General features: G+C 54.2%; 5 protein-coding genes across 5 annotated transcripts; 2 read left to right on the top strand and 3 right to left on the bottom strand.

Annotated features, from left to right (window-relative positions):
• Nucleotides 1-1,399: 1,399 nt before the first annotated feature.
• On the bottom strand, nt 1,400-2,152 carry C8Q71DRAFT_863502 (uncharacterized protein; the record flags this gene model as incomplete). Its single annotated transcript, XM_047928176.1, has 2 exons — nt 1,400-2,015; nt 2,067-2,152. The coding sequence occupies 2 exons, from the start codon at nt 2,150-2,152 to the stop codon at nt 1,400-1,402; spliced, it is 702 nt and encodes a 233-aa protein (XP_047772682.1).
• Nucleotides 2,153-2,334: 182 nt separating this feature from the next.
• On the bottom strand, nt 2,335-3,122 carry C8Q71DRAFT_863501 (uncharacterized protein; the record flags this gene model as incomplete). Its single annotated transcript, XM_047928175.1, has 4 exons — nt 2,335-2,461; nt 2,513-2,855; nt 2,904-2,951; nt 3,008-3,122. 4 exons carry the CDS (start codon nt 3,120-3,122, stop codon nt 2,335-2,337), a joined length of 633 nt encoding a protein of 210 aa, XP_047772681.1.
• A 4,829-nt stretch (nt 3,123-7,951) lies between these two features.
• On the bottom strand, nt 7,952-8,967 carry C8Q71DRAFT_695527 (uncharacterized protein; the record flags this gene model as incomplete). Its single annotated transcript, XM_047919910.1, has 3 exons — nt 7,952-8,284; nt 8,375-8,692; nt 8,767-8,967. Coding segments are annotated over 3 exons (852 nt in total), but the record flags the coding sequence as incomplete, so codon positions are not given.
• Nucleotides 8,968-11,084: 2,117 nt separating this feature from the next.
• Nucleotides 11,085-12,091, top strand: C8Q71DRAFT_718624 (uncharacterized protein; the record flags this gene model as incomplete). The annotated part of the gene is made up of 4 exons (XM_047921242.1): nt 11,085-11,351; nt 11,407-11,574; nt 11,631-11,795; nt 11,861-12,091. Coding segments are annotated over 4 exons (831 nt in total), but the record flags the coding sequence as incomplete, so codon positions are not given.
• Nucleotides 12,092-14,193: 2,102 nt separating this feature from the next.
• Nucleotides 14,194-20,004, top strand: C8Q71DRAFT_825150 (uncharacterized protein). Its single transcript, XM_047926274.1, has 19 exons — nt 14,194-14,550; nt 14,604-14,963; nt 15,014-15,259; nt 15,310-15,887; nt 15,936-16,052; nt 16,111-16,131; nt 16,184-16,462; nt 16,517-16,634; nt 16,683-16,768; nt 16,816-16,893; nt 16,947-17,061; nt 17,114-17,523; nt 17,577-17,872; nt 17,928-18,149; nt 18,199-18,316; nt 18,365-18,738; nt 18,796-18,896; nt 18,950-19,338; nt 19,400-20,004. Exons 1-19 carry the CDS (start codon nt 14,274-14,276, stop codon nt 19,652-19,654), a joined length of 4,440 nt encoding a protein of 1,479 aa, XP_047772678.1. The 5' UTR covers nt 14,194-14,273; the 3' UTR covers nt 19,655-20,004.
• Nucleotides 20,005-20,395: the final 391 nt, after the last annotated feature.

Below are 20,395 nucleotides of genomic sequence, written 5' to 3'. Positions count from 1 at the left end.
ATGATACTCGAAATAGAGTGTTCACGAATTGGGGGCTCACCATGCACGACCTTGCTGCCTTAGTTGCCACCGGTCGCGCAGGAAACTTCGCGGCGGTGTTCCATCAGTTTTTGGTGCCGCTGCGGCACCGGCGCATGAATGCCTTCCTTGAAACGGGGGTGAGTTTGCCAGAGAATTGATATTCCGGGCTGCGAGCGAACCCACTTGTCCCATTCCGCCTCGGCAGTCTCACCAGGCTTCTGGTGGTTCGCTCTGAACGCGGCGATGGCATGATGGTGGCGTACCTTGCCTCGGAACACTCTCTACAAGGTGTTATTGCATGCGTGAAAATGTTAAATGACATCGGCAGCGACATACCGTCATGTTTGTCAACGAGTATTTGACATCTAGCCGGCAGATGTAAATTTGCCAATTGCACGGTCCAGGCAGAGGCCGCCGACTAGCGAGGTGGAGTCAGCAATGTGGCCACTACCCGCTGCCATGCTGACATACTGATTAAGATGAGCCCTCGGACGCTGTGGTCGTGTGCGTCATGTTTCGGGAGGAGGTTTGATCTTTCCGGTGCCGACTCGGTAGAAGACCGTATCAGTAATGAGCGGTGACCAGGAGGAGGTAGAAGCTCACTTAGTCGTGGAGATCCGGGCCAACCCTAGAACATTTGCCAACACGACGCTTGTTGAGAGTCAACATGGATTACTTGACAACGGCCCGGGGACGCTGAGGACCACTGTGCTGCGAGGATTGAGCCAGACTGAGAAGAGATGAAAGATCATAAGCCGACTCACATAGCTCAATGTTCACCGCACGCGTACGAAGCTCTTCTGGGAGAACGAGGTTTGACGGGAGCTGGATAGCGTAGCATCGGCCACAGCCACACGACTTCCAACTACCCGCTTTAGGCAACTGAGCGCTTAGTATGCAAACGATAGACTGACCAATCAGAGACTGTATAACGGTCAGCGACATACCTAGCGGAGGACATGTTCTCGCATTGGGAACGTTCTGTAAGAGTTACAGTGGTAGAGGAATAATGGAACAGTGATGACAAGGGTACTATTGTAGCACAGATGTGTATGTGCGAACACAGGGACGGTACAACTTGCTAGTAGTCAACGATCGCGCCGCCGCGACCGTGACATTATCAACGAACCACGGTATCATCGTAGGGACAAGGACAAGTCACTCCCTGGTTGCATTCTGTATTCACGTTATTTGTACATTGACACATACAGTTACGAAACCTCGCTGATCCTGAAACTCAGCTGTGCGCCGAGCTGCACCGTGGATGTACGTGCACTGTAGCACTGCCAATAATGTTGACTGTCTCAAAAGTTCGGACATGACTCGTGCTTTGACCCTGGAACGTCAACTGGACTTTCTAAGCTCTACGGTACGTGATCTAGGTACGACTATGATACAAACGCTGCCAATGTAAGGAGGTGTTGTTGAAAGCCTGTTCGTAATCGTCTGCGCTCGACTCTACCAGCTGTAACTCCAGGGTAAGGCAGCAGATTATTCTGGCCGCCCACTGAACTCCCGCAAGCTGCGCAACAGCAGTCTGCGTTGATATCTCCGTTGGTGCACCATTATCCCAGCTCGCCACTCGTAAAGCTATCTCCTCTCGTAGCTTCTCGGCCAAACCCTTGCCCCCAATCGCATTGAATTGTTCGTGTCGCTCGCGCCCACTGAGCTCCAACAAACTCAACTGCTGCGTGTTCAGACTACGCATGAGATCGTCCAAGACACCATCGATATCTGTGAATATCTCGTCAAACTCCGTGTAAGGAATGGAGTACTGCGGGGGGATAGCAAGCTTGTACGGCTGCGTGTAGAGGCCGAGCTCTGGGCAATCTGGGTCGGTCGTCTCGGGATACACGACGATGCCGAATGGCTTCTGTGCATGCGCGACAATAGTGGCAGCGATGCCTTTGATCTTCTTGGGAAATGGGGTGTCGAGGTGTCCATGTCGTGACGCATACCGGAGACGACTCTGCACGAGACGCCTAGCCTTCCCACTGCAACACCGCTCAGTAATGAGCATGACCAATTTACTGGTGACGTCATACCCCTCTGTGTTTTTATACCTCCCTTGCTGATGTCGTTTAGCTTCGCGCTTTTCTGCGAGGGTAACGTATTTCGCGCGTCTTCCCATTTACGAGACGAGTCAGAGAAGACGTGTATGATTTCGGAAGAGGGTGGTAGCAAAGATCAGAGTGGGGGTTCCATAGCTTCCGAGGTAGTACATACAAAATGAGGAGATACAAGATACGCGACGGGTATACAGGAGTGGAGCTAACTGAACCGAGACTCCACAGACGAAGCGATCATCCTACTCTAAAGAATGATGGCGACGTTTCCGTTGTTCGCCGCTCGCATGAACGCCGCGAGCGCAGCACCGTACGTCGGGTGGCGCTGGAAAACTGCGTTCGGAACTCCCGTTACCAGGGGAGCGACGGTCATCCTGCAAATCTTTGTTAGTGCATTATGAGTTACAAACGCTGACAAGCCCTACCAGTCGCGGAACACCCCCACGGCTTGGCCACGGGTAATGCTATACCACCGGATGCCCCCGGCAGCTTCTCCAGGATCTATGTCCTCGACGGCGCGATGGTAGACGGCGCCACCGCAGTTGCCGCCGCAGGTGTCGCAGGTTCCACCCCCACGCTCTTCGTTGCCGACGGCGGTGTGTACCATGCTGCGAGCGGCACCTCGATGGCCTGTCGCGCCCGTTGTGATCCGCACGGCAGGTGAAGAGGGAGGAGCCGGGGGAGCCGGGTCAGGAGCTGTGCCGCCACTGCCGCCACCCGCTCGGGTAACGTTACCTGCGGACGTCGAGGGCTGAGGAGCTGAGGTCGCTATGAATGATGAGTAACAAGACAACTAGTGCCAGCGAAGAGACTTACTTGGGGGGCTACTGGCTTCAACATCTCGCCATATTTGACGCTCGGCTGCTGCAACTGTCTTGAGCACGTCTGAACAGGATACAGAACGGCGGGAACAAACTTACATTCCTGCTCCGTGACGAGGCGAAGGGCCTCCATCACCTGCTGTAATTGCTGCAAGGTGAACCGCTGCTCACCGTCCGAGGCGGACTTGGCGACCTTCTTCCCGTCATTTGCCATGGTAATGCTGACGCGGGACGACTAGGAGGTGGTGCTGCGACGGGTCTGGCTGCAAGCGGCCTCTTGAGATCGGCTCATATTTATAATTTGCGACCGGCCAAACGCTCGCACGGCAGCTGGAGTCAGAAGGTCATCAGTCACGGCATGCTGATCGTGCCATTGACCATACCTGGGATGACTCTCGGCTATCGGATGTCCACGCCCATGTGCCGTAGGTTCTGCGGCCCAGATCCAGCGCGATTGTGGTGCGCATAGTGGACGCGGCCTATGGAAGGGCGCGACAAGTTATTGCTTCCGTACAGACGCGACGCAGTGGTTCGCGAAGCTGATACATTGCATGCAACAAGCGTCAGTTCGTTACGCGACGAGTAGAGCACGGACTTACCTATTTTGTTGTCCCTGAGTTCAAGACGCGAGCTAACAGTGTCGCAACTGCAGCGTATATATCGACCTAGACATACATGAGAACCACGGCTTCGAACTAAGTTACAACACTGTGACTCACCATCATGCCCGCACGTCGTTGGACAACCGACGCTGAGCTCGAGTTCTTGCTGTCTTATCGAGAATCGTTCCGGTCGCATCAGCTCTCACACTCACTCCAACGTTTCTGGCCCGATGTCTACAACGCGTGGTTCACTGCGTTCCCGGAGAAGTCCAGGATCCTTCCAGACGTCGAGGGCGAGCTATCAGAAGAACAGCAAGCACTGCTACAGAAGTCTATCAAGACTCGTCAGAGGGTGCGTGCATCTCTCGCGTGATGACAGATATCTCACTGACGTACATGCAAAGAAAATCTACAATTGGTACAATAACCTAAATTCGCAGCAAAACCGCAAGGCGAAAGCCACGCGGGTGAACTTGGATGTTCTCAGGCCGAAGAATTCACGCACCTTGAAGGACACCGAGTTGTACTCCCGTAAGTACTACAAGGATCGGATACAACCGCTGGTGGAGACCGAGTTGGGTGAGCGCGAGGTTTCGAAGGTTGAAAGAATCGAGGTCATCAAGCGGCGGACAAGGGAGGCGTACGATGCCGAGGATGCGGAGGTTAAGGCGGAGATACAGGAGGAAATACGCGCTCTTCGTGCCTCGAGAGCGGAGCGCGGCACCTCTGAGGGCGAAGGAACCGAGGAAGTCACGGATGAGCATGTTATCAACGCCATTGCTAGTCAAGCGTACGTATCTCAAGCTTGTGAATGTATGTGCTAGACTCACCTCAACGTGTCAGACTGCTTGATGATCTACCTGCCATTCTCCGTCAGATCTTTCTTGAGCTGCATCGTAAGACTGGTTGGTATTTCTTGGTTCTGGCTGCTGGAGAAATACCTGGGTCGGACGGTCAATACGAGACCATTTCGTAAGTACTCATACTCGTGCTCAAGATCAATTAAACTCACCAAATGATTAAGATTCCATCAGGAAGGGTCCGACGACCTCGAGCACAACATTGGGAGACTCAGCAACTTCGTCGACCAGTTTGTCAGGCCCTTCCTCGAGTATACGCGAGACGAAATCAGTGAGTGGTATAGCAGAATAAGAAGGGAGGCAATGAGACTTACCCGTGTACATAGACGATGCAAAAGCATCGAGGCAGAGCACGAGCTCGCCTGCTCGGAGTCCTTCCGTGGCCACAACAGTGTCGCCGGTTACAGAATCGAACACAGTCTCTCAGGCGTCCACCCGCACTGAGGTAGAAGCTGTCGGCGCGGACCAATTGTCGTCCAACGGTCCCACCAACACCGACGCTTCAACCCATGACAAAGGCAAAGGGGTCGCTCGTCCCAGCGGGACCTCATCGAATGCCGCCGTGTCTTCCACAACGACCGCCGCGTCTTCCACAACAGCCGCCGCATCCTCCCCAACGGCGGCCACGCCTCCTTCGACTGCCGCAGCACCTCCTTCGACTGTCGCCGTGCACCCTTCAAGGACCAACCCGTCTCCATCGACTGCTGGCCCGTCTTCGAGTGTAGCCTCATCATCTCATGCAACTACTACCTTGTCGCCTCATCTGTCAGTTGCCTCGTCTACCATTTCCCCGCCGACTGTGGGCACACCGTCTGTCACGCCACCCGCGATCACCCCGCAGACGATCGTGCACCCCACTGTCACAGCTGCGCCTGCGCCTGCTGCTTTGCCGGTTGGTTCGTTACACCCGTCCCCTGCGACCGCGGAGCAGCTGGGCGGGGATGGTTCAGTGGCCGGGCCTTCACAGGTGTCCCACGCGTCTAGTGCAGTCTCACCAGTGCCTAGTTCTAATATGTTAGAGGTACCTTATGAAGCATTGGACGATACTGACTATTCAGCCATTTCGGAGTTCCTCGCTAGCGCAGACGCATCGAACGCTCATCCGGACCCCGGGCCTGGCGCACCGCAGTTCTCTGGAGCTGTACCAACAGCTCTGTGGCCCGCTGGCGCGCAACCGAGTGGTCACGCATACAGCGGGGATATGGACTCCGCAAGGGCGAACCCCACTGCACTTGACGGCCTACCCGCGTTCTCGGCATTCCAGTTCAACCCGACCTCGACGCCCATGTCGTTCTTGCCCAACACCTCGCCTTCTATGTCCAACTTCTCGTCTCCAATGGACGGCCTGTCCTCCACGCAGACACCAGGCCTATCCTGTCCGAACTTCACATTCCCGTCGGCAGCGCCATCGTTTGTCACCTGGAACCCATCCCCGCCATCGGTTGAGCCTCTCCCACACGCACCGGTGCAAGCACCTAGCACGTCGACCGTTAATACGATCTCCAGCCACACAGTGCCAACAAACTCACCTCCATTGACTGCCAATCAAACTACACAGGTGTTAGGCTCCGAGCTCCGCCCGTCTTCGAGTTCTTCAGGCCGTCCGGCAATGACACCTGCGATGATAACAGGATCTTCGTCAGATGCTAGAATGCAGGAGCAACCCAACATGCCGAGTAACGGCAAGCAACAGGAGAGACGCGCCTCGGCCACTGAGGCTTCGAGCTCGATGGCGAAGGCTACGCAATCAGCCAATTCTCAGGTCTCGTTGAGTACCGGTGACGTTTCTCCGTCGCAGACTCGAGATCCCCGACCTGAAGCTGGATCGGGACCCCTTGGACCGTCCACATCCCAATCTACATCATCTTCGCCGCGGCTATCTCCCGCCGAGCCCACTCAACGCGATCCCGCCGAGCCCGCTCAAAGCAATCCGCGCATTCCAAGTGCGCCGCAAGGCCAGACTCAGACCACTGCAGGCAACACGATCACGTCAGAAGGTGGAGGGCTCCCTTCAGGAACGCCGACCGATGACCCGGCGAACAGTGGTGATCATGGTCGACCCAAGCGAGCCCGTCGCCGACCTCCGCGGCCGGACGAGTCCCCTACTCTGCAAGGGAAGGCCAGCGCATCGAACGCAGACACGGTGGCGACGGCGGGTAAGAAGAGGCCGGCAGGTGTGAGGAACTCGAGCGGAGCGAAAAAAAAGCGTACTAAGTAGAGAGTTTGATACGTGCTCGAAGTGTTTGTGGATAGATCGCGCCTTGCGTGGCCTACTGTACAGCGGTATAATGTATCACGGAACTGTTTGCAGCGAAACCTATTGCAATACTGAATTTTCGTTGCAAAACGAGCTACACGGCAAGTACGCACCATACGATTCTCTCCGGGCGTTGCTGCCAGTGTTGCACCGTCTATTATACTTGCAATCCGCGCGCAGCCTGCTCACCAGTCACGACTCCTGACCCAATCTAACATCCACGGCCACCTTCTACACAACGTGACCCAAGACCCGTCTTCGCCGACTTGCTGTGAAACTTGACGGAAAGTTGTGCCAGTGGGCGCGACATGTGTGTGGCTACGTCGTTTTGTATCGAACCTAAGGGTGCCAGGAGGAAGAGAGGGAAGAGTGGACGGAATCCCTTGGTCTATAGCATGACGATGGCGCCAAGGAGGGGAAGGAGGAGAGGAGGAGGGTACCTACAGTCGAGCGCTGCGAGCAAGCTGTAAGTGAGGACTTAGAGGCGATGATGATACGGCCCAATATCCCACGGTCACACAGCGCGCTAAGCGCTGTACGCGTGTCCCTACCCTTAGCCTAGCAGGTTCCTCGGCCCTCGTTCAACGTTGCCTAAGTTTGCAGCCTGCCTAGAAATGGCTCGTTGAAGAGAAGCTAGGGATGAGCGGTATGAACAGCCGTTACATAGGTTCAATATATGTTTGAACCTTTGACGCGAGCAACGTAGGCGGTTACCTCCACACTGCCAGTGAGCGCCGGCTAGAAGGAAGCCGCACGTGCATGAGTTTCTAACAGCCACGATCGAGTGACGATGGGCCAGTGGGACGGCCGCCCATTATGGAAGCCCTGGTAGCGCTGGGCGTAGTGGCCCGATTAGGAAGCTGCGGGACGCGGTGCCCCGAAGCCCAACCTACCGTCGAGGACCCGGCGGAGCGTACCGCCTGCTGCTGCCGAGAAATGGGGTCTATCACATGTGTGATACTCTCATGCATGAGGTATCTACAGGGCGATGTATAAAGGATATGTAGCCAGGCGTGCACTCATACATCAAGTGCATGCATCATATATAATGGATACGTAGCCGGATATGCTCATGCATCGCCGAAGCATGCAGCGCGATGTATAATTCATACATTAAGCGCGTCGCGCGATGTATCGTTCATACATTGCGGGTCTTTCTGATGTATCAGAGCCTGCCGTGCAATGTATGATTTATGCATCAACTGCCGGCCTGTCAGTTACAGTGTTTGTGCATGAGTCCTGCACTACAACTACAGGGTATTTATGTATCAACATGACCGTTACGCCTGGGATAATCGGCCACGTAGGCAGCGACAATCGGCCAAACCGAGCGATCCTGACGGTCTGCGCAAGTCATCTTGACGCCAGAACGCCCAGCCTGTGCAACGGATGCCAGCATTGTCCGCATGCAGTAGTGAAACAGACGGTACTTCGCTGCAGGGCGGGATTTGTCGGTGAAACAGTCGAGTTTTGCCACTGGAAGGTAGCCTACGAGCACCGTAGCATGCGATGATGCTTCACGGCGAACGTCCTTCGCGATGTTCCCGATGGTCAAGTACACCGGCCACGCGCTCTTATCTCCCCGATGTTGTGACAGCCTCGTCTTGTCAGACGACAGGATGATAGGTGCAATGGTTGCACCTGTCGGAAGTAGACTCTGTGAAACAGTTTGTCAACAATCTGGCTGGCAGTATTGACACCCGACGACGTGCATAGTAAGAGGCAGCGTACGCGTACTGCTACATACCTGTAAGTCCCACCACCAGTCAGCAGTCCACATCTCGCTGATCGCCCTTGTTGCTCCATCCTTATCCAGGAATTGACGTTCCGGCGCGTATCGGATGAGGTTGCGAAAGGACGGGTTTCCGATAAGCTCACGGATGCAATCGAGCGGGTCCCGGTGCCAGAACTCAACCATCTCTTTCATCGTCTCGCCATTGATGTTCTTGATATCTCCAGTCAGTTCAACGAGCTCGCACTGCCAGTCGACTCCCTTCGGAAGAGAGTCGACGTTCTGAAGAAGTCGATCCTTATTGTGGTAGGTGGGTTGAACACGATTCTTTATCTGCAGATGACAAACTCATTGGTCAGTATACAAGATATTGACGATGCACTCAGGCTCCAAAACGTTCAACGCACAATAGGAAGCTTTAGAAAGTTCTCGGCCTGGTTATGACCGACATTCTTGATAAGCCACTTCGCCAGCTCCCACTCGTCTTCATCTACGAAAGGACCATAGACCTGATCTCCCGTTAGGACTTGCTCGTCACGGATGCGTTCATTGCGAATCTTCTCAAACGTCGTCGGCGACTCGCCAAACGATTGACCAGCGTGCTTTTGTGCCGGAAAGTCCTGACGGTACTGTGCCTGGGGGTAGACGTGAGGTGTGTCGTCCTCATCTGGTACGTCTTCGATCGTTGTATGTGTATGCTGATGAGTCGACAGAGGGGGAGAAGCGTCTTGGTCAAACAGGGCACCTGGCACTGTACTCGGGCCTGGCGCTGGCGCTGGTGTAGCAGGACCTGCCGGCAAATCGGACTCGGATAGTGGAAGGTGAGTGTCAATCACATCCGACTTTTCGGTCTGAGCTGAGGTGCTGCTCGCAGACTCAGCTTCTCTTTCGCGACGAAGCCTTCCGCGCTGCTTCCAGAGATCTGCGAGGCGTTCATCTCGCTTTTGCTGGCATCTGGTCACCAGATTAGGCTGTGCTTGATGCTGCGCCACGGCCGTCTGGCTCTTGAATGTTTGTCGGCAGTACACACAGATTGCCATCTTTGTGAGTGGAAGAGAGACGACGTGGAGTGTGGGTGTGTATAGAGCGTACAGCAATCACGCTAGTACTCACAACTAGCCATCAGTACAGGGACTGTGCATCTCAGGGCGTGCCGGCGCATCATCCCGCTGTTTGGTTTTGATTGTTGTAACCGTGACTTGCAGGCCTCCTTCCACACGACACGTCTCTGAGTCAACGTGAGCACGGGCGGCCAACCAAGCCTGAACTCATCATGGCCCCAAGATCGTCAGCCTCTCAATTCACTGCTCAAGAACCACCGGCGCCAGCTGGCAGGGGACATCGGAGGTCACGACCGACAGAACGCATGGAAGAGTACCGTACGTATGCCCTTTGCGCCCACCGTTGGGTTTTGGTAGTAATATCCATATCACAGAAACTCAAATCGCTGTATCACGAGCGCGCCGCGAGGGTCAACGGGCGAAGCAATCAAATCAGCTGCATCCACCGCATGCTACTTCACCTGCCGCATCCGACAGACAGCCTGAGGCCCAGCAAGTCTCTATGTCCACGTCACAGATGTTTGGAGACGGGCCGGCTTCCCACAGCACAGGTGGTGATCCGGGTCTACAGCCTGAATTTCCGATAGGACCTATGCCTCAGCTCGGGCAAGGTCCTACAGGTACGTTTGACTGGTCAAACTTGTGAGCTTCGCGTTCTCCGTCTTCAATAGTCCGCTCTCATTGCATATAGCAGCATGGACCTGGGACTACCTGCTCTGCCTCCAATACCGGGACCTGACGCTTTCAATTTTATTCCCGGGTACATGAACCCTTCTGCACCGATGTGGGGTGGTCAGGGAGTTCAGAACGGTTATCTAGATGAACCTACCTATCATTCAGAACTGGAGCAAGACTCAGTTTCCAAAACTCTATCTCTCTTAGACGAACTGCGGGGTATCATGCCCGGGCCTCAATCTCCAGGTGTGAATGCTCTGCATGGAGCTCAGCAGGCTCGCATCGAGACACCGCTTTGTCAGACACGCTTGCCTGCATCTATCCCAGACGCTCTGGTACCTGGCACCATGACGTCCTTGGAGTCCAATTCAGCGGCCATTGCTGCTGTCAATAACGACGGTAAGTCACTTCCAGCTCATGATCTCTATCTAGATCTGGGTGACGATACCATCATTGCCTTCACAGAGCCTCAGGAGCACTCGCACGATGCTGACAGTGCTCTTCTTGATCAAGATGTTCCGCGTGGAATGCAGATGGCACGTCTCGACCGTCGTTTTCATGTTGCGGTTGTCATGTGACACAAACCTCTATACAGATCTCCTCCACTCCGGTGAGGCTCCGTGCAGCACGAACTACTACTGCAGCACGGCGCGAAGCTCCATCCAATTCAGCGGTTCGACCTCTGATTGTACCGATTGCGGCGCCGCATCGCCGCATTGACACGCCTCAGGCCGCCGCAGCTGTGATGCCTGGAGGTGGTCCGCAGACCCCACACCGCTCTGAGGTGTGTAGTATCCCAAGCTCTATCTCTGAGCGCTGACTGATGAACGGTTGAACGCTCGTGTTTGACAGCGTGCGAGCTCGCCTGGACCTGACCCGGGGTCAGCGCAGGTGAGCTATCAATGCCACGGCACTTCATTGCATAATCTCCGCTGACAAACTCGACTTTCCGGTAGGATGTTGTGCTTGGGACACGAGCGCGGAACAGCAGTCAAGGTGCTGATCCCGAGTCTGACAGTGAACAGCCATCTCGCAAACGAGATCGCAAAAGCCGTAGTCTTCGCACGTTGACCGACACGCGTCGGAAGGTTACAAAATTGGCCTATAACCATTTTAAGCTATTGTTTATTACAGAAGACCCTTGGGTCTCCTGGACTGAAGCCGATGAATATGCTGACGATGCTTGGGAGGTCGCGTGTGTTGAGCTCCAGTATGATCTTGACGAGCTGCAACCAGATACCACAAGCCGCGGCTTAGTAAGCAATATTCGTTGCTTGCGCGCTGCAATAATCACTTATATGAATCTGACAGATCAAGGATCGCATTACGCAATTACGCGGTGCGATGAAGACAGTAGCTCGTGGGTTGCTTGCTGCACAGTATGGTTTCAAAGATGGCCGCTCAGAGGCAATCCAAGCACACAACCGGGAGCTTGTAGCATGTCTGAAGGCTGGTAACAACCGGCCGTTCTCACACATCGTTGAGTCAAGCCGTTCATCGTACTCTTAGTATTCCTCAACTGATTCTTGTACTAGGATCCTCGCAATCCAACCACTGCATGCCGTAACCCTATATTTGCTGATATACTGGCGAAAACGTGCAAGTGGTTTGCGGACACAAAGGGAGACGGTTATCGCTACAAGCAATACTTCACGCCGGGGAAGCACATGCAGGTTCTGATAGCCCAGTTGTTGACGACGGTACGTGTCTACATTCTATCGTGTATCATTAATGACTCAGCATATTCATCTGCATGGATTGTCAGGTTGAATGTGTGATTGACGAATGGAAGACAGGATCTCTCAAGGAATTAGAATTCCGAGAGAATCCGTATTCTGGTATATATGCAAAGCATCTGGCGTGGCTCGTCGAGTGGGAGAGATACTCAAGTAACCTGTCGAAGGCTGACGTCCGCATGCAGGAAGACTTAATCCGCTCACTCCGGTACGTGTTGACATGTCGAGTATCATTTAAGTTTACTCATGATCATGAGTAGCATCAGAGCCGCAGGTGGCGACGTGGATCAACTGGATGAAGACGGCGAGGCCAACAATGTTCGCGCGGAGTATTATGATTTCTCGCAATTCGAAGCATAGACACGCTGAGCATATAGAACGGGACGTTACAGCTACCTTTTAGATTACACTAGATCGGCCATGAGAAGTGTCGCATAATAATATATGTTAATTCGTTCACTCCCAGCCTGCAGGCGCAGTCGCCATATTGAGTCAGCACCAATGAAAGACCATAAATGGCATGAGACGCTGACTAAAGCATAGGCGGCGCAAGCCACTACACCGACGTCACTATGCTACAGTGCGTACATGCCCTACACTACGACTGTTCTGTAGCACACATCTATTACACAGTTCTACATAAAGCATACCCTACCTAGCGCTCTACCGTGTCCTACACGCCCTATGTAGTGTTATATAGTAACCTGGCACTTTCCAGATGTGATCCTGACGATGACCTTTCCCTCCGCAGTTCCAGCATACGCCCACAGGCTTCTGGGGCCCACGGCGCCCATGCCCCTTCGGCTTCTCCGTCGACATGACGCTGGCTGCCACGCCAGTGTCCTTCGGCTTCGCCTTCAGCTTGCCGCTGTGCCGGCGGTCCCACTCCTCGAGTGCGATCTCCATCAAGGCTTCCGCATCGAGGGCAGGTACTTCTTCGGTTGGTTGGTCCGGGATTAGCGGGGTAAGGGGTACGACCTGGAAGCGACGCGCGAGCTTCGCAGTTGCGGAGACTTGCGAGACGAAAGTCGCCAGCTCGTCGGGCAGGAAGTTGATCACCAGCGAAGCGTACTCGGCTTCACTGACAGTGATGTCGTTCGTCAGGAGTTCCTCGTACTTGACGCGCAGGCGATCAAGCTCGGCATGGAGGTTTGCTCCAGGTGTGGCGCGCATGTTCAGGAACTGCGTGCGAAGGTTCGCGCGCAGCAACATTGACTTCTGGGAGAACTCCTGGACGATGGCAGCCCAGATGGCAGCGGCCGTCTCCTTCCTAGCGTGCTTCGTAAAGGTAATGTCCGGCAGCTTCTGGGTGAGGAGGTACATCGCTAACGACTCCTTCTTCTCCCAGGCTGCGATGATTGGCTGCTCGGCAGGTGTGATGTTCGCGGGGTCGGCAGGTGTCGGGCGCTGTGACGTCCCATCGAGGTGGCCCCATACTTCCTTCTGGCGCACAGCGATCTGGAAACGCTGGCGAAAGGTAATCCAGTTCTTCCCTACAGCATCAAGCTTCTCAAAAGCTGAGCTGTAGTCGGCGAGTGACGAACTCGTCATAGCGGCGGCAACGGGCTAACGACGGGTTGGGAAAGAGTGGACGGGCGAGGCAATTCGATTGGTGAGTCTTCCTTGGCTATAGCGCAGGGCTCATAACCTAACGGAACTTCAGGGATCGAGCACGGGTCGTTAGGCTGTACACAGCAAGACGACGGCCTCAGTTCTCGTGCTCGTAGCAAGCAAGACTAATATATTCAATGCATACCTGTACACAGCAAGACGACGGCTACGAAGTAGGTAAGTTACTGTGTACGGGAGGGATAGACAGAAGATCAACTCACCCTCAGTTCTCGTGCTCGTAGCAAGCAAGACTGAGGGCGACGGACGCGAGGGCACAGGTATAAGTGAGCGAGCGGACAAATAGGTACAAGGAACGAGAGGCACGATCGATGTTCATATATAGTAATGAACGTTCGGGTACGGACGGCGGGCACGGCGGGACGGAGCGAACGGAACAGCGCATCAGCGCGTTAAGTAAATGAGTGTAAGGAGTAAGTAACATGGCGGATGAACGGCGGGTATAGCAAAGCCGGAGAGCCGGCGAGGACGACGTACGGTCGTTTGCTCCAACATTTTCGGCGAACATGCTAACTTACGAACATGAGAAATGTAGGAGCATTTTCGGAGTCAGTCAAGCTCTCCGAAAAGGTTCCCATAGAGGAGCGATGTTATTAGCATTTTCGGAGCCCGAAAAACCTGGTTTGCCCGCGGTGCGGGCGAGTTGTGGCATCGGCAATCCCTAATTGGTGACGGTTTGTTTGGCAAGGGCCTCTGATCCAAACATCCACCTCAGCAGTTGCCTCTTTAGGACCGACACGTTATACGCGCCTGCAGCCCGCGACGCGTTCTATCACCTCCTCCTCCATCTCGGGGGTCTTCGCTCATTACACCATGGAATTCTCTGCTTTGAACTCAGGCAGCAACGCCGTTTCGACGAAGCACCTCGTCCTCTCGGAAATCCTCGCCGTGACGTCTGTCATGCGCAAGAACTCGAGATGGGCACTGTCAACCCACTCGTTTAGCACTCGCGAATCCGCGCTTGCGAGCAGCCTCGGACTCAGACGTATCAGACAAGAGTCAGCAAACCAATCGATGAAGCGCGGGAGCACCGAGCAGGACCTCATGGCTGGCTTTCAGGATCTGAAGCGGTTGTTGAAGGACGTAGAAGGTACGGCATTGCTTCGTCCGGATATGCAGACGCACTGAGGTGAAATGTTACAGCTGTAGCTGATCTGCCCCTTCCTACCATTCTCTCCCCTTTCTGCGCGATCATCCGCTCGCCGTTGTCGACTGGGCCTATCACTTCCATGGCCCTCACTTCACTGCATAACTTCTTTGTCTGCGGTCTCATTCATCCAGATGCCTTGTCTCTATCTTCTGCTTTGTCAGAACTGAGCAACGCAATCTCGCGCTGCAAGTTTGAGACGAGCGACTCTTCCGGCGACGAAGTTGTATTGCTCAAGATTATGACTGTCATCCATGACGCACTCTGCGGACCGGTCGGGGACCTGTTGGGAGACGTGGAAGTATGCGAGATGCTGGAGACAGTATTGACGACGTGTTGCCAAATGCGACTCAGTGGTACGTGGCAGTTTCAGAGAATCAGTTGCTGTGCTCAATCTCGCGCCAAGAGATCCTACGTCGGTCAGCAGAGGCTACCATGCATGCACTCGTGCGAACTGTATGCTCCGAGTTGCATGTCTTGGACCCTGTCGCCGAGGAGGCAAAACTTGCGGATAATGGCTATGACGTGGAAGAACAGGAAGGCAAGATGAACGTCAAGGCTTCCACTCAAGACATACCCTCCTCGAGTGCCGGAGCTGATGGAGATGCGGAGACCCTGCGGACACCACGCCCTACAGATGGTCTACCACGATGTGCGTACGGAATTAGACTTCGCGCGTAGTCAACTAAACACGTCCCACAGATGGACTAGCCTCCATCGTAGAGCTCCTTCGAGTGGTCATCAATGTCCTTGACCCCAACGACCCCTTGCATACAGACTCCATCCGCTTAACCGCTCTGCGTATCCTCAATGTCGCGCTCGAAGCCTCAGGATCGCATCTTTGTGCATTCCCTTCGATTACGGCACTCATCGTGGACCAAGGATGCAAGTTCCTCTTTCAGCTTGCCCGCTCAGACAACTTCGGCGTGTTGCAAGCAGCTTTGCGTGCCATTGCCACCATGTTCGAGATCATGCGTCCCAAGCTGAAGCTACAACAAGAATTGTTCTTGGCGTTCTCCGTCGACAGATTAGCTCCGCCGCCGCCTGCTAAGGGCCAGTCGACGCCTATTCCACCACATCTGGACGCGGATGCGGAGAAGCCACCGCCTACGCCCAGGTTGCTCGTTGCGCCGGCCAAGGGCGACACTCGCGAGCTCTTGCTGGAGACGCTTTGCTTGATCTCACGGCATCCGAGCTTTATGGTCGACCTATACATTAACTACGACTGCGACATGAACTGTGAGAACATGTTCGAGCGTGTCACCGAGTTTGCGACGAAGGTTGGTGAGATGACATACCGCATTGGCCCCAGTTCTGACCGTCTGTAGGGCATTTACCCCGTGGAAGCTTTGGGCGGGCGTGAAGTCAACCAGCGAAATGCGCAAGATCTGTGTCTGGATATCGTCCTCGGATTTGTGAACCATATGGCGTCTCGAGCTGAAGGTGTCGGTACCCTCGTCTACTTGCTCATGGTCCGCACAACTCATGTATGCATCCTTACAGCATAGTGAACCATGGCCATCTGTGAGGCTATGTCATACGATGACGAACTAACGCTGATCTCTGTTTCCTTTAGCACTTCGTCTCACCTGAAGATCTCCAGCACACCAAGTCGCGCAAGAAACTTGTACTCACGGGCACAGCGCGCTTCAACACGAAGCCAAAGACGGGCATATCGTTCTTGGAAGAGAATAAACTGATTTACACGGATCCGAATGAGCCACGACCTCTCAGCCTCGCGAAGTTCCTGAAGAACTCCGCCAGAATGGACAAGCGGCTTTTGGGTGACTTCCTGAGCAGGCCAGATAACATCGACGTCTTGAAGGCATTCATGGGCTTGTTCGACTTCAAAGACGTGGGTTCCTATATATGCTCTTTTTCCGTGTAGCGGCCTCATCGCTACATGCAGAAATCCGTCGCAGATGCTATGCGGGAGCTGCTCGAAACCTTCCGATTGCCGGGCGAATCTCAGCAGATCAATCGAATTACGGAGACATTCGCAGAGGTTTACTTCGCCACTGGCGCTGGTGCGTATCTCGTGTGTTGTGCGAACGAAGGGTATTGACATCTATCAGCCGAGACTAAGTCGCAGGACGCAGTATACGTCCTCGCGTATTCGATTATCATGCTGAATACGGATCTGCACAGTCCCCAGATCAGAGTAAGAGACCTTGACCCGCATCAGGTTTGGTGCTAATATGACTGCAGAAACGAATGACAATCGATGATTACAAGCGCAACTTGAAGGGTGTCAATGATGGTTCAGACTTCTCGCCGGAGTACCTTGTGTGTTTCTTGCCATGTTGACCACCCTGAACTGTAACTGACTTGTATTCAAGCAAAACACCTATGACTCTATCCGAAAGCGGGAGATCATCATGCCTGAAGAGCACACTGGTCAGGCGGGTTTTGAGTACGCGTGGAAAGAACTCTTTGCCCGTTCGCGGCAAGCAGGCGAGTGATGCTGTAACTCATGTACTGTCGAAACTTACCTGTCCGATATCAGGGGAGCTCATGACGTGCAACAACTCCATTTTCGACGTCGATATGTTCAAGACAGTCTGGAAGCCTGTTGTGTCAGCCATCGCATATGCGTTCATTACTTTCGACGACGACTACATCATTGAGCGTGCCATCACTGGATTCCGACAATGCGCCACTCTCGCTAGACACTTCGGCATGGCGGACGTCTTCGACTACGTCGTCGTGCAGCTGTCGCAGGCGACAGGTCTCGTCTCTGAGCTACCGTCGTCACAAGTGCCCAACTGGCCGGCTGTCGAGGTCGACGGACAAAGCGTGACCGTATCGTCACTGTCAGTGAAGTTTGGGACGAACCTCAAGGGACAGCTTGCCGCGGTCGTGCTGTTCAACATCGTGAATGGGAATGGGAATGCCTTACGAGAAGGCTGGACCCAGGTATGTCTGCAAGGTTGCAGCCGTGGACCACATTGACACCGGACATGCGGCAGATTTTTGAGATGTTCCAGACGCTGTTCATCCACTCCCTCTTGCCAACTCGCATGCTCCAAATGGAAGACTTCCTCGGAGGCGTGTCCATCATCCCCCTACGTCGTTCTCAGCCCGCACGTCAACCACCACGCTCTGACGGCCTGCTTTCTGCGTTATCGTCCTATCTCATGACGCCTTACAGCTCGAGCGCAGAAGCGCTCGTGCCGGATGCGAATGATGCCGACGTGGAGAACACGTTGTCTACCATTGATTGTATCACGAGTTGTCGACTCGATGAACTGTACAGCCAGATTCTGTGAGCAGCATTGCGTTTGTGTTGTGTTGCCTCCGCTGATGTGATGTCATCACAGACAGCTGGACGTTGAGGCGCTTGTTGCTGCGATACGTGCGCTGGAGGCTCTCGCGCATGAACGTACTGTGGCTCGCTTGAAGCAAGAGGCAGATGAAATACCTGCAGGAGGTACATATCAGGAAGGTCCTTATTCACTCCCATATGACCCTGCGTCCATATTCCTGCTGGAGACCATGGTAAGCATCGCATGTCAAACGTCGCAACATATCGAGGAGCTGTGGTACGTCTCATGCCATGGTTACGTTCATCCGTAACCTGACGCTGCGTAGGCCAGTCATTTTCGAGCATCTGTCTGCATTGCTATCCACCCCGTTGCAGTACAGCATCCTACTCATGGAGCGTGCGGTGGTCGGATTACTTAGGCTTTGCTTCATTCTGGCCGCAAAGGTTAGTGCATTGCCATCTTCCAAAGTGGTCTATTAATGTTCCTGGCAGCCGTCCTTACGTGACCAAGTCTTCGTCTCCTTCGATCTTCTTGCTGGTCTGCCTGCCCAGATTGCGACATCTGTCGCCGAACAGGTCGTTGTGGGTCTCATCCGCATCGCACGCACGCACCAAGACATTGTCCGCTCCTCGACGGAATGGAACCTTGTCTTCGCGCTTCTGCGATCAACATTGGGCAATCCCGAGGCCGCACGACAGGCGTTCGAGTTGGTCAGTGCACTGGCGGGTGATGGACCGGAGCAATATGTGACGGGCGATAATTTCCCTGGCCTGGTCGCCGTGCTGGATGAGTTCATGACGGCAGCAAGCATGGCAGTCGAAGCTCAACAGCAGGGTCGGCGCAATCAGGCGCTCAATGCATCGAAGTAGGTGACCCGCACACGCTATGTGATGAACCACTTCCTGATCGTGACACACCGCAGTTCGCCTATTGTCGAGCGAGGTCGGAAGGCGATTGACATACTGGCTGAGATGAAGAAGTTCTGGAATCGCTTCGCGGAGACGGGCGTACCGCAGGATCAAAGTCAGTTTCCGCTTTTGTTTGGCAGCTCTCCCTAACACATGCTTCCATTGTAGTATGGAGTCAACATGCGATGCCATTAGTTGCCTGTCTGGGTCGGCACTCTATCAATGTCTCGCGCGAGATTCGACATACGGCGTTGGTTCACTTGCAACGCGTCGTACTTGGACCGTTCCTTCCTCTGGATACATCGAACCACGCGCAGGTGGAGGAGCTCTTCCGGAGGGTAGTGTTTCCGCTTCTGGAGGAACTACTTAAACCTCAAGTACTCATGCGTGATCCCATGAGTCTCCCTGAAACGCGGTTGAGGGCCAGTGCCCTGCTGTGCAAATCCTTCATGCATCTGGAAGCGCGGGAGGGACAAAGCGCAGATGTCAAGGCGCTGTGGATGCAAGTCTTAGATTTACTTGATCGACTAATGCACGTCGACCGGCGGGACCAACTGGTACGTAGGCTCACTCATTGTCTCAGATGCAGGAGTCGTTGATACAGCCCATCATTGGCAGTATGAAGCGATCCCCGAATCTCTCAAGAATGTTGTCCTGGTGATGAATGCGACGGGATTGTTGGTCCAGCCTGCAAACCCAGATACACGCAATGAGCGTCAGAAGGAACTCTGGGACGCGACCTTCGAGCGCATTCAACGGTTCCTCCCAGGATTTCTTGGGGAAGTTCTTCCTGAGCCCATGCCGGCCCACATGGCGCAGTCAAAGCCATCGATGCAGCCGTTGTCGGTCCCACCGACACCGGTACCGTCATAAACGATGCCCCACATGCTCAGGTGCACAAGATACTGGACAGTTCGGAGCATCAATGTATTTATTCACTCGTGTTATTTCGTTGTACTGTGTCATTCATCACTACATCATTCGCTCAGTGGCTCACACTACAGGAACAGATGTCACGGTTCGATATGTGCGCGACGTACTCTCCACGGATAGGCTGAGACGCTTTTTGGCTCATGTCAAACGACAACAGCCATGAGGATGGCGCAGTCGCGTGCGTCTGGGAATATGATACAATCAGCTCCAAACGCTTGCACTGACAGTGGTGTTGTTCAATTTATTCGCACGAGGGTATATAGGTATAGTGCTCTAGACGTTTCCTAACGAGTCTTGAATCTCGAGAAATCAAACTTACAATCTCAGTGTTCCTACTTATGCGACAAGGAGCGGAGTCTTCCGCAAAACAACGGCTGGTTGATGCGGCTGCGAGATTTGGGCGAAACCTGGGCGAAAGTAGCCGCGAAACTCTCCTTCTCCGAGTCCTGTGAGGCCGAGGACCGTTGTTTGAAAGGGGAACAAACAAGGCCAACAACCCCGGAAATTCTCACACCCGAATTCTGGCCCTAACCTTGCTGTCGCAAGACCGCCCAGGACCGCCCTCCTCACCATCCGAGAGGTCTTCTTTTAAGGTCTGCCCAGGGGAGACTATCCGAAAACAAGTGAGACTGTGCGTATTCGGTGCCGACCGTGTGCATTGATTTATCCCAGATTTGCCCA

The sequence above is a fragment of the Rhodofomes roseus genome, assembly GCF_022264815.1.
Source record: "Rhodofomes roseus strain CIRM-BRFM 1785 chromosome Unknown C8Q71scaffold_42, whole genome shotgun sequence".
In the NCBI taxonomy this organism is placed as follows: Eukaryota; Fungi; Basidiomycota; class Agaricomycetes; order Polyporales; family Fomitopsidaceae; genus Rhodofomes; species Rhodofomes roseus.
The sequence above is the reverse complement of the archived record's forward strand: the minus strand, read 5'-3'. Positions and strand labels throughout refer to the sequence as shown.